At 56.6% G+C, this 15,059-nt stretch overlaps 1 protein-coding gene across 3 annotated transcripts; it reads left to right on the top strand.

Annotated features, from left to right (window-relative positions):
- Positions 1 to 722: 722 nt before the first annotated feature.
- On the top strand, positions 723 to 10,136 carry ALKBH6 (alkB homolog 6). Of its 3 annotated transcripts, none has more exons than XM_044435562.1 (8): positions 723 to 740; positions 1,767 to 1,979; positions 3,218 to 3,286; positions 3,577 to 3,637; positions 6,180 to 6,331; positions 6,456 to 6,572; positions 7,730 to 7,998; positions 8,468 to 10,136. In XM_044435562.1, exons 2-8 carry the CDS (start codon positions 1,926 to 1,928, stop codon positions 8,577 to 8,579), a joined length of 834 nt encoding a protein of 277 aa, XP_044291497.1. In that variant the 5' UTR covers positions 723 to 740; positions 1,767 to 1,925; the 3' UTR covers positions 8,580 to 10,136. The 3 variants fall into 3 exon arrangements, with proteins under 3 accessions (XP_044291497.1, XP_044291495.1, XP_044291496.1); XM_044435560.1 differs by lacking the exon at positions 723 to 740 and adding an exon at positions 823 to 837 and having other exon boundaries at positions 920 to 1,979; XM_044435561.1 differs by lacking the exon at positions 723 to 740 and adding an exon at positions 868 to 963.
- The last annotated feature ends 4,923 nt before the right edge of the window (positions 10,137 to 15,059 follow it).

Genomic DNA, 15,059 nt, shown 5'->3' on the forward strand with positions numbered 1-15,059 from the left:
CATCTGGGGCTGAGCAAACCGGACCAGAACCAATGTGGAAATCAGCGGTTCTGCCCCAACTGGAGGAAACGCAGGCCTCCAGAGCGCGGCAGGGCTGTGGAAGAAGCCGCTCCGGGAAAGCACCTCCTGCGCCCCGGAGAGGCCCGCCTGGCGCCGCCGTCGTCTGTTTTTCGGCACCAGGCCAAGGCCTTTTTATTTACAAGTTATTTTAATGGTGAATTCATGAATTGTATTTATTGGTTTTTAGGTACATGCCGAGATGTTTCCGGTTTTCTAAGTCTGATTATATGGCTGTTTGTGTTTGTTTGTTGGTCTTGTAAGCCTCCCCGAGGCTTTTGCGAATGGGGCGGCATAAAGGTGGCTTAAGTAAAGTAAATGAATCATAATAAGCCCCGGGCGGGGGGGGGGCAGCCGCTCCGCCTCAGCCAGGCCGGGCCAGGCGCCCTCTGCGGCAGAGCGCTCCCTGACCGTGCTTGCTAATGCACTTTCCCCCCGGCGGCCAGGTTGGCTTCCGAGGGTGGCCGCCCAGACCTCCCAAGAAAGGGCCCCGGGCGGCTCGGCCTCAAGGCCCGCCCGCTCGGCGCGGCTCGGGCCCGCACGCCCGCATTTTCCGGGCAAAGAAGGGACCGCGAGCGAGGGCAGAGCCGATTGGCTGCCCCGGGGAGAGGGCGGGGCAAAGGCGGGCCCCGCTGGCTGCTCATTGGCGGCGGCGGCTGTCGCTCCGCGAGCACCTGGAAGGAGTAAGTCGAGTCGGGGCGGCGCGAAGGCGGGGAGGGGGGGCGGCGGGGGGCCCGGACGCCTGGGTTCTTTGCCCCTGCCGCTGGCGGGCGGGCGGGCGTGCGGGGCCGGGCGCGGGGGAGGCGGCATCCCGAGGATTGCCCCCGGCCCAGCTCAGCTCCCTCCGCCACGGCCCCAACAGCTTAAGCTCAGGCTGAAATTCACCCGGTCAATCTGGGACCCCAGGTGGGGCTTGCACAGACGCGCGGCTGGGCTTGTGTTGCGTGTCTTTTAAGGAATTTCCACCCCACCCTTCGGGGCGCTTCCAGTTTTTATTTATTTTCATTTTTATGTAATGCATTTTTATATTACCCAGTAGTTGAGGCTCTCAGATGGTCAACCAAAGTTAAAATTTGACAAAAGTTTAAAAGACGTGCACAGAAATTAATTTAAAAGAACAACCATAATTGCAATTGCATGGTTGGGGACTACGGTAGATTAAGATAATAAAATAAGCAACCGCATCTGGTGCAGTGTAATGGACAGTGTTTCCTTGGTAAACATGCACCAGTCCCAAGCTGTCAGCCTAGCCTACCTCACAGGGTTGTTGAGAAGACAAAATGGGGAGAAGAATGGTCGTGTGAGCCTCCCTGCGCTCCTTGCATGTAGAATAAAGGGAGGGCGTAAAAATAAGGGAGCTCCATATTAAAATAAAATCAAAGCTGTTAGTTACAAAGCAAACAGAAGCCATAGAAAGGCAAGCACCCCAGTCCTATGCCTGTTGGGGCAAGAAGAGGCTAGCAGGCCAGATGGCGGAGCTGGCGGAGGTTTCTTGGTCCAAGCAGGCGCAGGCAAGTTGTTTAAACGCCTGGGGAAATAACCTGCTTTTGCAAAGTTGAAGGAGTGGGAGGTGAGGGGTGTCTGTCTCAGATCATTTGCAATCTAAGGATAGCGTGACTTGGGGGAAGGGAACAAAAGGAAGAGGCAGAGCTGGGAGCAGCCGCGCCGGGATGCGCACAGAGACCCCCGTGTGCCTCTCTGCACCCAAGCACTTTGCAGGCACCTCGGCTCTGTTCCCACGACCTGCTGCCCTGCCGATGGTGCCGTGAGCAACGGGAGTTCGGGCTGCGGCTTTGGGACCCCTGAAGAGGAGACGGAGAAAGCCAGTCCGGCTTTGCTTGGCTGCGGGTCCCGGTTCGAACTCGGGGATGTCGGAAAGACCTGCTGGAACCGTGGCCCTGGAGCCCTTTCGCGTCGCGCAGGTACCCGGAGGGTCGGTTGCCGTGGGACCGTGGTGCTTGCCGGCCTACTTAGAGGGGGGGGGTGTGATGAGCAAGTCATTCCTGGCCACCTCTCCGCATGCAATTCTTTATATTTGCGTCTACACAGGTCTGCTAACAGCAAAACAAGCATAATTCTGTGGCACATTTGTTTCTGCCTATTGAAAAGACAGTCGTCGTCATCGCGGCTACAGTTTTCGCTTGCATCTCTACTTACAAACCCCCCGCATGTTTGGGAAGGGATATCTGGCTGCCATGTTAAAAATTAAAGCCAGGTAGAAACATTGGCAAGGTCTTGGTTTTGGCACGTGTGGGCTACTGCTGTGACCGCGCTTGGTCTGTGTTGCGTCCGGACGTGGAATCCCGTGTACAGGTCTGGGCCCCGCACCGCAAAATGGGTGTTGCAGGCTAGGTGGGAGTGCGGGAAAGGACAGCCGGAACGGACCGCTGGAATTGCTGCACAGGCTGGAACAATTCTTGTGAGGACGTTTACATCAGCTGGGATTGTTGAGGTTTAAAAGGAGGTGAATAAAGGGAGGTACAGCCTTATGACAGTGTGCAGAAAGTGGATAGGGAGACATTCCTTCCTCTCTCAGTACTAGAACCCAAGGGGATCATCCTGCAAAACCTCTTGGTGGGAGATTTGGGAAGACCCTTTCTCACAGTGCAGAATCAGCAATGGGATCCACTTTCAGGAGATGTAGTGATGGCCACCAGTGGGTGGTATGGGTTGGACAGATTCATGGAGGAGAAGGTTCTCGAAGTTTTCTAGTCCTCATGGTGCTATGCTGCCTTCAGTATCGGCAGCAGGAGGCCCCTGTACACCCGCTGCTGGGGACCCTGTGTCCGACCTGTTGTGCTTGTGGGTTTCCTGGGTGCAGCTGGTTAGCCACTGGGTGGATGGAATGGTGGCCCTGATCCGGTCCCAGACTGTAAACAGTGTAGACTGTATAAGGTGTGCGTGGGGCTTCCTCTATAGGATTGCCGTTTGGTCAGGGAAATCTGCTGGTGGTTGGGGCCATGGTTCATAAATTGCTTTTGGCTTTAAGAGAAAGCAGGCATTTTGTAGAAGCGGTTCATTTTTCATGTCAAGAACCATCGACCCACGCCATGTCATGCCTAAATATTTCTCGTGGCAGCAGCTAGGAGCTGGGCTTTTCTTTTCCTGTCTTTGGCTAAGACCATTCCAACCATTTTGGGATCCTCCCTTCTGTTTACAGTCTCCGCCGGTTGCCTACTACATTCCCGATTTCATCACGGAGGCAGAAGAGGCGTACCTGTTGCAACAGGTGTGTATTTACTTTAGCCCTCCTGTGGAGTTTTAAGATGTGTTTCGCTAGCCCAGCACCCACCCAGCCAACCCTGTTGTGGTCCTTAATATGTGATGCTCCAAGCTAGACTGCTTCTGAACATGGAAGGTCCACTCTTGGGTGTCGCGGCTGCCAGCGTACATTCAGGAGGATGTAACACACACGTCCTTTGAAAGTCGCATTTATGAGTGCTGATTGTATTCCTTGGGGCGGCATCCAGGCTCTGCCTGCAGCGCGCCCCACTCGACGGTCGTTGTCGTTGCTTCCAGGTGTATGATGCCCCGAAGCCAAAGTGGACTCAGCTGTCGGGACGGAGGCTGCAGAACTGGGGTGAGTGGCTGGGCGAGGAAGGGAGCAAAGAGTCTTTTATTTTGCACCTCGGAGGGGACAAGCGGCTCGGTGCTTGTGCTCTGACTGACAGGCCGCGGTGCGGCTGCTCGTCCTTCGCAGGTTATTTCTAGTTACCCTGGTCTAGTTGTCACCTTCTAGGAAAGCGAACTGGATGCGAGACGGACCGGATGTCCGGGGCTCTGAGCTCCTCAGGGGAAGGACAAGAAAAGGAGCAGAGTAGCACCTGCGGATCCTTTGCCATCTAAGTTTGCACAGGATCGCGCCTTTAAGGGCTTAACGATTGTATCATGGGGGTCTCACAGGAGCAGGGCGCGTGGCGATGGGCTGGGGCCGCCTCCATCGGCCCTGCGCTAGTTGACTCGGGTTCCCCGGATCACAAAAGCTCCCTTCACTCCTTGCAACGTGATTAAAGGCCACTCCTGAACCCCGGCTTGGCAGGTGGACATGTCCGGGGGAAAGGCGACTCCTTGGGAGCAGGAGCTCCAGCGTGAAGCTGGCTGTGCGTAGCAAGATGGCGACGCTCTTTCACCCCATGGCCAGACCCCATGGCCAGAGGGGCTCCTGGTGGCCACATTCCTGCGGGAGGGCAGGGCCAGGGGAAAGGGGGCAAGTCCAAAATAGGAAATTCGGCATATTTTAGTTTAAATCTCCTGCTGCTGGTAACTAAGCCTCCAGGGAGGCCGTTTGGCCTTTTAGAAATATCATGCAACCCCCTCCCCCCAAAAAAACAGGAAACCACCACCAACATTCAGTGGGTGGGGAGGGGGAGTCAAGGGGTGCGGCCGCCCTGCAGACCCCCCAAAAGGCCCACAGGACCTTGAAGAACTGGAAACAACACTTCAAACCAGAACTTTTAAAAAAGGGAGGGGATCTCATGCAGGCTGAGACAGCAAAACATCCTGGAACTCCCAGCATGACCTGGTTCCTCACTCTTCCCACTGGAGCATGCTGGGAGCTGTAGTCCTTCCTCCTTTTTCCAAAATATGCATGGCAGTTTGGCGAAGGGTGTTTCCTGGCGGGGCTTTGCTTGCGCCGCCGTTGCCCAGGACTTCAGCACTTCCAGATATCCTCCCTTGAACCGGTGTTTTGCTGCCATTTCTCCCTCCTCTTCTGAAGGGAAAAAAATACACTATGAAGGAGGAAAAGATGGACTGCTTTGGCTGGAAGTTGTCCAACTAGAGGAACCAAACCAAACAGTCAAAGAGAAACTTGAAGCAGCTTTTTTTATTTCGTAGTAATAGTCATGTTAGTCAAACATGGAACGGGAGCCAAGACAAATCCGCCTTCCCTGCAGGGCTCCACCCTTCAAGGGGAGCCATAAATCATGTTAAAGACATAAACGAGGCCTTCTGTCTCCTTCCCCATCCAAGTCTTGCTGTGGGTGTAAGAAGGGGCCGCACGGTTCTCCCCAGAGCGATTTGGCCTGTTTTCCCGGCCTCTGTTGTGCAGCAAGCAGCTCGCGAGGTAAACAGTTACGAAGGTCGACATGCCTGCGATCGTGGGCTTTTGGTTCTCTTCCAGTCTGGAAATAGAAGTATTTCTCACCAGCGCATCAGAAAGGCCTTGCGGGCGTCAGGCAGGAGGACTGTCCAGGCCAGCCCGAAGTGGCCACCCAGGGGCTTCTGGAAGAGGGCTTGTGGCCCGCGACTCTCCTTGCCCTCCGTTACCTAGCAGGAAATGCCATTAGTGGCATCTCGCCCCTGAACCCCCCAGGTGCCTGCAGCCATCTTTGCAAATCCCTCGTCAACTTCAGTGGGTTTGTCCAGGCCCCTTTGAAGCTTGAAGGGAGAAAGATGCCAGCTTTGTTTTGTTTTGGGCATGATTAAGACATGGGTCTCTGTCCTGGCATAAAGCATCCTCATTATTTTAAGAGCTGTGAAGGCGTGAGAGACGAGGGGAGCACCAGAAACCCAGGAAAAGGGGAATGAGCAGCATGTATTTTTCCAGAGCTCCCTGGGAAAAGTTTTTCCCCCTCAGGGGTTCTCATCCTGTTTTTTTCTGGGGATTCGTCCTCCGGGCTGTCACCTCTTCGCACACGCCACTAAAGGAGGAGATGGGTTGGTCGACTGAACAGTGAAGCCAAGCCACCGGTCTGGGGTCATCGTCTCCAGCACCTTGCACTCTTTTGGGGAGGGGGCCTGTGTGGCCTTCTCTCCGGCACCCCACTTTTTCTTCTTTCATGCGCCCGGGTTTGCGGGTACCTCAGCCTGTGGGAGCCCGGGCACACCTGCGGCCCCTCCGCCTGACTCAAAGCGACGAAAGCTCCCCCCGCTCTTTCTCCTTGTGGAAGAACCAGCCCGGCAGCTCGGCCTCCATCTCGCCATTTCCGTGCTGCCTCCTTGGCGGCTTGCCACGCACCCAGGTGAACGGAGCAGGAGGGGAGCCATCTTACTCAGGGCGCAGGCGGCTCAGCGGCGCCGCTTCGCTCGTGTGAGGAAGCCCTCAGAGCCCCATCCGTGCTGGAGCGGCCTCTCGGGTCCTCCGCTTGCCGCAGCAGCCCTCTTTCCTCCGCTCCCTGCAGGTGGGCTGCCCCACGCGAAGGGGATGCTTCCGGAGACGCTGCCCTGCTGGCTGCAGCTCTGCCTGGACAAGGTGTCCCCCCTCGGCCTCTTCGGAGGGAAGCCGGCCAACCACGTCCTGGTGAACGAGTACCGCCCTGGCGAGGGCATCATGGTAGCTGCGTGGGGCGCCGGGAGCGGGGTGCGTGTGCCCGGCAGCCTTCGCCCGCCCCGGCATTTGGGCGGACGCGGGCGCCCGCTCTCCTCCGCCTGCCTGACCGCGCTCTCTTTGCCGGCAGCCTCACGAGGACGGCCCGCTGTACTTCCCCACCGTCAGCACCATTAGCCTGGGCTCCCACACCCTCCTCGACTTCTACCACCCCGTGGGCAGGGAGCCGCCGCCAGAGGGCCGAGAGGTACGCGGCGCGCTCGGCAGGGCGGTCCGGTCCGGTGCCGGCCTCGCTCTGCTCCTTGGTGTGGCCAGAGCTGGGGGGGTGGGCTGGCTGTGCCTGGGGAGGGGGCTGCACGGCAGGCCGTGGGTGCCGCCGCGGTGCTTGGAGGCTGCCGCCGTCCAGGGCGAGGGTCTCCGGGCTCGCAGGCCCTGTGCAAGCGCTGTGCCCTCCCCCGCCCCGCGCTCTCGCGCACACATCCGCAGGGCGTGTGGGCGCCTGCCCCGTCTCCAGGCTCCGAGTGGCCCCTGGCGACCCGGCCCAGCTGCTCGGCTTCCCCAGGGGCTGCGTGCGCACGGCCCCGTGGCATAGCGAAGGGAGACGCATGCGCCCAGGAACGGTTGCGCCTCGCTCCATGCGCATGTGTGCCCAGTGCGCCGAGGAGCAGAAGGGCACCTGGCATGCTGACGGGCACCGTCGTCCGCTACTCCCTGGGAAGGGCGGGCGAGGGCTGGTCTCGCCCATCCTTCCCCCTGTCCTCCCGGGACCTGGGGTGCGGAGGCACCCTGCCTCTTACCCGGGAGTGGCCCACAGCCATCGGGAGGACTGGCCAGGGATTGTCTCCTCCCCCGTCCCCTTTGACAGTCACCTGAATGGGTGACCATCGCGCCGTCTTGCGGGAGGAAATCCTGTACGTTGTGTGCCTGCGGTTTCCTGCTGTCACGACCCACAACGCTCTGGCCTGGGAGCAGCTTAGCCGGGGGCAGCACGTCCCCTGCCAGGTGCCTGCAATCCGGGGTCCTTGCGAGAAGCCCAGCTCTCAGTCCCATCACTGTATGGGGAGCACCGGGGGGGGGGGGAGCGCAGAGCCTTCCAGGCAGCTGCGTCCAGGTGCTGCTGCCCCCTCCTGTGGGAAGCTAGCGATGCTCCCCTGCTCTCCCCCCCCCCCCCCCCGGCAGGCAGCGGTGTATTTATTCAGGCACGTCCCCAACTTGTGAGCTTGGTTGCAGCTGGCTGGGGAAGGCTCTGGCACATTTTTCCCGTCAAAATGCGCTCTCTTGCTGTGTGTGCTGAATGGGTGGGTCCTGCATTGCTTCCACTTGTGTGTGATTCGATCGGCTGCCGCGAGCCCATTTTTTGGCTGCGAAGGGAGAAGTGAAACCCGGACTGGTTTGTCTTTCCAGGAGATCACCCCGCAAACGGAGGCGCAGCGCCACTTCCAGTCTCTGCTCCTGGAACCCCGCAGCCTCTTGGTCCTGCAGGAGGACATGTATGTCCGGTACCTTCACGGCATCCGCCCCGTCACAGAGGACCACGTTACAGAGAAGGTGGCCAACCTGGGCGCGTGCGGCTCCGAGCTTGGCGTCACGTTGCAGCGTGGGACGCGAGTGTCGCTCACCATCCGTCGTGTCCCCAAAGTGCTGAAAACCGCCATTATTCTGGGCAGGAGGAAGTGAGTGGTTGAGTTTGCGGTGCCCTGTGTGCGGCAGCACGCTTCCGCATTAAAAAACAAACAGACCCGAGCGTGTTAGATGCGGGGAATGGTTCTGGGCGCTGGGAGTTCACAGGCTGGAATGTTTTGCGTGTGGAAGAGTGGCGTTCCAGGAGACCCCTCAGGAGCAGCACAGCCTGGGTTTTGCCGGCTCTTCTGCTGTTCGTGTGAGCAAAGCGAAAGCGAGAGACTGACATTCACGGGCCGTGGAGCAGCAGCCGCTGCAAACCTCAAATCCGGGTGAACTATTTAAGAGGAGGGCGAGGCCGGAGCGTGGTGTGTGGGACAAGAATAGTCGACCCACTGGGCCCCCTGTCTGGCTGTTGAAAGGTATATGAAAACAGTAAAGAAGCAATACATAATAAACAAGCCCCCAGGCAACTGAGAGGAAGCAGCTTGTGTGTGTAATATCTTTTGTAATGTATCACAGAGCACTGCCTGGCAGATGGAACCCAACCTGGTGGGTGCAAAGCACAGATTTTGCGACTTCCAGCTTCACCGGGAACAGCAAGCGGCTTTCTGTGCTTGAAATGCCCCCATAACAGAGGAAGAAACCGGGTGGCCTGATTTTGACTTCCACGCCTATGCAGCAAAACTGAAACAGTGGCCTTCCAGGTGTTGCTGGATTGCAGTTCCCATCAGCCCTGGCCAGCTGGCAGGGCTGGAGGATCATGGGAGCTGCAGGCCAAACAACTGTGGGAAGCGGGGCGGTTTGCCTGTCGACCGGGGGGTTCAGACTCTTGGGTTCCTTTCCAGCCCCAATGATGCTCTTCCATTGCTGCCTCGCCTTATTCTGATGCTTAGAGTCTCATCCTAGGCCTTGCGCTTATTTGTTCATGTTTCACGCGGAAGTGCTCGTGTTAACACCTGAACTTTCCAATTAAAGACCTGTTGGATGCACACCTTCTTCAAGGAATCTCTGCGTGTCGTTCTCGCCAGACCGCCACAGTTCCGAAGCGCTCGGGGTCTCCCAGACCACTTTGGGGGCCACGAGTGGCAAACCCACACAACGGAGACACAAATTGTGCGCTGGAAGGACAGCTCCTGCGTTCTGCCATCCGAAGCCCCACCTGGCGCAGCTGCAGTGGCAACATCAGCTGGAAAACCTGATCAGCACATGGTTGCGTTGATGGTCTTGGCTAGGTCGGACTCAGATGGCTGATTTTAAGGGTGGGGGGTGTGATGAAAGTGGGAGATAAATGCAGATGTGGGGGGGTCACCAGGTTCAGGCTACCTGCGGCATCCCGCCTGCCAGGACTCTGAGTGGTGACCCAGGCTGCAACGAACGCAAGGAGAGGCCCGGGAGCCACTGACTCGGTGGCCAACTTCTGTTCCTTTTCGGCGAAAGGCTGGGTGCGTGGCACTTCAACGTTTTAAAAACTGAATGCCGACATTCTTCCGAGGGAAGCCGAATGTTTAAACATGAGCTGGTGAGGTCCATGAAGCACGACGATTTTACGTAATCTGCTCTGCTAATAGGCCAGAGCAGCAGAGGGTCTGGAAGGACGCGGGTGCTTTGCTCCTCGACCGCTCGATCAAGCCTTCTGTGGCAAGGGACTCCTGGAGGTGCTGCCTCACGTAACCAAAGACGGCATTTACGGCCACTAAGCTACACCGGCTGAAAAGCGAGATTTAAACATTCTCAGATGGCTGCACTTGGCGCTTGTTCAGTGCGGGGGAATGTTGTGGGTCCGTGACATGCACAGATCCAGGGAAGGGCCCTTGCTTGGTCGGCCTGCTCATGTTAGTGGACTCCAAGTCCCATCAGTCATAGCCAGCAGAGAAGAGGGGAGCGATGCTGTTACGGCTTGCCTATGTTTAGGGTGTCTGCCCATTCCCTGTTGCATGAAAAGAGAAATATTTTGGTCTGGGTTGTTTTCTCACCTTCAAACCGAGGAGGACCTGCTTCGGGTTTTCTGGGATGTGGCCACCGGGTCAGTTTAAGGACCGAAGGATTGGTAATATCACATTGTGTTCATACCCTCCTTTCTTCCCCCTGTGCGGAACCAAAGCAGCTTACAAGGTTCTCATATGAAGTTGGCTTCCATCGCCCGCTGGTGGAATGACTTGATTCTGCCCCGGTAAACTTTCCTAGACAAGTTTCTGTCTTTTTGTCTTTATTGTGTGGTTTTAATGCCGACAACCTTCAGACGAGCTGCCTGGCGAAGGGCAGAGCACCGTGTGTCCCCCCCTCCCCGGCATTCCCGGCAGCTCCCTGCCTGGGCAACTCGGGGGGCCTTTGGCAGGCATGCGAACGAAAAAGTCTGTGATGACGTCCATCCAGGGCTGGAGTACGGGTGGCCTGTGGGTTGTCACTGCAGCACGAGTTGTCGTGTTGTCCAGGAAGAGACCCCACGCCTCGCTGGGTGCTGAACTGTGCGTTGTCCAGCGTGGCTTGGTTCAGACGACACGGTGACCTTGTGCGTGGGTTAGGGTGTTTTCTGAATATGTTTATTGGCACGAGACTTGCTGGGGAACAGCTGGCTGGCAGAAAATCAGCCGTGCGCGCCTCATTTGTTCCTGCGAGCGGAGGTGGGAAGGAGCCGTGTTTCTGTGCGACGTGTGCTCGCAGTCCCTGCTCCCGCCCTGCGTCTCTCAGGGAAACCTCCTCCTCTGGGGACCCTGGAGAGGCACTGCTCCTCAGAGCCCTGTCTGGTCAGGTCCGTGGTCGGAGTCACTGCAAGCCCGCTCCACCGGCCCGCCCTGTGCGAGTGAAGTGGCTTTTCTGGTCAGACCCCGGACCTTTCCCTGGAACTCGCCGTCCAGCTCCTTTTCGGCTCAGTCTTTGTGCTTTAGGGAACCGTCAGCCGAGCAGAACGAGCGAGCTGTGGGTAGAGGCTCCTGCGCAAGTTAAATACCATCATTTCGTGGCTCATCTCCATGGTGCTGTAAAGGTTAATGAGGTGGGCCGGATCCTGCTGTCCTTGTTTGCCCGGCAGAAGGGGTGTGATTTTCTTGCACTGAGTTGCTAAAGAGGAGCACCTGGTTTGTCTGAGTGAGCCATTGATGGGTTGGGCTTTTCCTGGTTACAGTTGGAGCATCAGGTTACCTGCCAGCCCACTCGGAGCCTGCTGTTTCTTTGTTGGGTATCCGCAGAGAGCTGCGCTTGCCTGAGGAGGAGGAGGAGGAGGAAGCCCTGGCAGGGTTTGGGGGCTGCCCTTTTCACCCCTTTGCTCGCAGTCGGTGGAGGCGAGGATGGCGCTCGCTCTGCCCGCTCGGCGCAGAGTTGCTGCAGCTGATGCGGCGATTGCAGTAGGGCGCCTGTTTAATGATTGACGGGCAGGGAAATGCAGAAGGTCGGGCTGCGATGCAAAGGACTCTGGCTGCAAAGCTCCTGGAGGACCTGAATTTTGATCTGGTGGGGACTGCGAAGCCGAATGAAGCCAGGCTGCTGTGCAGCGCCTTGGATAGCCGCTCCCTTCAGGTAAGAGGCAAGCCACCTGTGCCAAACCTTCTTTTGAATACAGGTAATGTGCCACTAACCTGTTCCTTGGTTTGTGGGCTCTTAACAGAAATCGGAGGACCTAAAATGTGACAGCGTGTTGGTTTACATGCGCACGTTATGAAGCCCTGGACTGAATTGGCAGATGAGACAAGATTAGATAGCAGTGGCCGATTTTAACTGCTGGGGCTGCAACTTTCAAAGGCTGTTTTGGTTCAAAGGTTTTACAGTAACGGGACAGGAAAAAGAAAAGGTGGCATTTTAGCAAGGGATTATCTCACGTCTTGCAAAGGTATTGCTACTCAAAGGCCAGAAAGGAGAAAATGGAAGTTGCTAGTGATAAATAGAATGCAGTCTGTGTGTGGTCAGAGGCTCACTCAGTGGGCTAATGTCCAAAAGATCTTCCTGAGCCCTGCTGGCTATTCATATGCAGAGCGTCAGCTGGGGCTGGAGAAGCAGTCAAATTCACAAGCAGGCCCATTTCTGCTGTCTGAAAATGCTCAACTGGACATGTGCCATGAGGAGCTTTGCCAGAGCTCGTTTTGAAAACTACGGGTGTGACGGAGTGGAGTGGAGCCTGAATCTCTTCAAGTTTGGGGAACCGTCATCTCAGTTTCCCTAAACGGGTGGGTGACCTATCTGGAATCGCACATGGATTCCTGGCGATCCCTACTCTGTAGCGCGATGGCATCCTGGGAGGACATAATGGGATAATAGAGTCCGGAGGGCCAATCTTCTTGCTTCGTCCGGATGTTTAAACGAATCCGGTTCTTGTAACTTGAGCCCTTTATTCCGTGCCCTGCACTCGGGGATGATGGAGAGGAGATCCTGGCCATCCTCTTTGCGACAGCCTTTCAAATACTTGTAGAGCAGGCTGTCCTCTCCACCTCCCCTCATGGGGCTTTGCTTCCATCGCCAGATCCTTGCTACCCTCCCCTGAACACTCCCGGCGTGTCTGCATCTTTCTTGCAGTGGGGTGCTCAAGCCGACACGGGGCTCCAGGCGAGGCCCAACCACAGCTGACTAAAGGAGCTAGTCCATCGTGAGGTTTCTGTTAATGCAGCCCAATGAGCTTTTGCCCTTTTTCCCGCCACATCCCACGGTCGGCTCATATTCAGCTCGGGATATGCAAGAATCCCTAGACCCTTCTCCAATTGCAGATCTGCTGAGCATTCCTGGACCACATCATTCATTCATTCAGTAAACTTTTATGCCGCCCCATTCGCCGAAGCCTCGGGGCGGCTCACAGACATAAATAAACTTCGTCAAAATAATATAAATTAACAGTATAAATTAAGTCACCCTGGCCAAAGAATAAAATCAATAAAGACTATTAACAGTTAAAATGACATTTGAATAAAAAGGTCTTCCCCTGGCGCCGAAAAACAAACAATGAATCATGCAAATCATTCCCAGAACTTGATGAGCAGTGGGCCCGGGGCTGAGCGCTGCAGACGGAGAGCCTCCCAAGCCACCGCAAGTTCCTTGCAGGAGGATGCGAAGGGGGTGTAAACAACGCTCCCCCCCCCCGGTTGCCTCCTTCCAGTGTGTGATGGGGCCATGGACAAGCGCTCCTCGAGCCCGGTCCTGGGGGGAACTGTGGACCCACCTGGCTGCTGTCCCACCTGGCCCCGCTTTGAGCCCAGGAGGGCGGTGCGGGGCAGAGGGCCAGCGGATCGTGCAGTGCCGTGCTCGGGCCCCCTTGCCTCACTCCCCCGGCCCTGGCCTAATGCAGCCGCGTCGCACACGGTGTCCCCTGGCCACAAGCCAGGACAGAACCCTCCCCAATTTGATGCGCTGGCGCATGCCTTGCCAGGCATCGGCGGGGAGGCCGGGGACAGCGGTGCTGTTCGTGCCGCTCCGGGCGGCAACAGCCCTGCGACAGCCCTGAGAGAAAGGTTGTTTGTTTAGCGGCAGCGAGAATATTTGAGAAAGGCATACGGGCTTTTCAAAGCGGGGCCTAGCTGGGCCAGCTTCTCGCCTGGGCTGAAAAGGGGATTCCACCGGCTAGGAGAGTTCGTAAAGAGCTGTGCAGGCTGCAAGGTTTATATATAAACCTCGGGGTTTATCGTGTGGATCTACATGCACCTTCAAAGGCAGACCTTTCTGGTTGTAGGGTGCAGCTCTCAGACACTCTGGAGCCTGGGTATCTCTAGTTTTTCACTGTACCTTCCTGTTTTAATTGTGTTAAATTTTAGTGACTCCTGCTCTCTCTCTCTCTCTCTCTCTCTCACACACACACACACCCCAGTGAGTGAGAGAGCAGAAAAAAGAGTTGCTGTGAGTGTGGACAACTTGGAAATGGCAGACTTCAGTTTGGAAGTGCCGCCTGTTAATTATCGATATACCTGGACAAGCTGCAGTGATGTGTGTGTGAGAGAGGATAAATGCACTCTGCACATGCTCGGAGCCCTCCTTGCCACTGCATCGTCGCTACTTCCGTGGCAAAGCTCTGGCACTGAAAGTAACTTGTGGGACGGAGCCAGACGGAGATTCAAGAAGGGCGGCAGTTGAAGGGACAGGGAAGAACGGCCTTCCCTGGGGTGGGGTCTCGCCCTCGAGAGCAAAACTGCTGCAGTCGCAAGCGGAGAAATGCCTGGTTCCACTCTTTCCTCTGTGCCTGCATCCAAGTGCAGAATGAATCGTGTTCATAAAGTATTTTGTGCAGAATATTTCCGCCTGTTTGCTCAAGCTTCCAAGGACCCTCCAGCATATTTTTGCAAGGAAGTGGGGAGGAGAGGAGGTAACAGCCGAGGCCGAGAACGGGCAAAGGGTGGGCCTCCTTGCGAATTCACAGGGAAAATCCAAACATTGCTTTTTGCCCCGTGTGCTTTTATTACCTGATTTAAACGTCTCTGTTCAGAGAGAGAAACATGGGCTATGAATGTCGGTATAAGCCACAGAGGTGGCCTCTGTGCATGTGCAGAGTGCATTACCTTCACAGTAGAGTCAGTCACTACCGAGAACAGCTCAGCGAAGGGTCTCTGTTGGGAGGCTGAGCTCCTGGGTCCAACACGGCGTACTAGCAAGTGGTCCTGCCCTGGAGCCCCTCCGTGCGCTCCCTTTCTCCCGAGGAGGCCTGCCAACGAGGAAGCAAGCTGGTCCGCGGTTCCTGATAGCCATCTCCTTCCCGATAGCCATCTCCTTCCGCCTCCCTGAAGCAGGCGATGTGGAAAATTCTCAGCAGACTGGTTCTCTCTAATGGTTCCCCAGAGCAATCACGCTTCAGTGTGTTTGTTTGCTTAGAGGCAGATAAGCGGTTGTGAACTTGGCTACCTAAGCAAGAAAGCAAGCGAAGAGAGAGCTGGCGTGATGTTTGTAGTGCTTTCCCTCGTCGCCACGATGACTCGCCCTTTGCTCTTCCACCCACCGTTTCCAGTTTAGATCCCTGTTTTATTTCTAAACACAGACGGGCTGAGCACCCAACCTGTCCTTCCCGACAGCTCCCCTCTCCTCCAGTCTCCTCCAGTCCCTGACAGGTGGTATTTTAGGTAAGCGCACTCTGAGCGTGCCCAGAGTGTTTTCTTATTGCTTTGTCAAAAACTGGGTCAGAGGCCTTGGCCCCCTTTGATTGGCATTT

The sequence above is a fragment of the Varanus komodoensis genome, unplaced genomic scaffold (assembly GCF_004798865.1).
Source record: "Varanus komodoensis strain SLA01 unplaced genomic scaffold, ASM479886v1 scaffold29_3, whole genome shotgun sequence".
Lineage (NCBI taxonomy): Eukaryota > Metazoa > Chordata > Lepidosauria > Squamata > Varanidae > Varanus > Varanus komodoensis.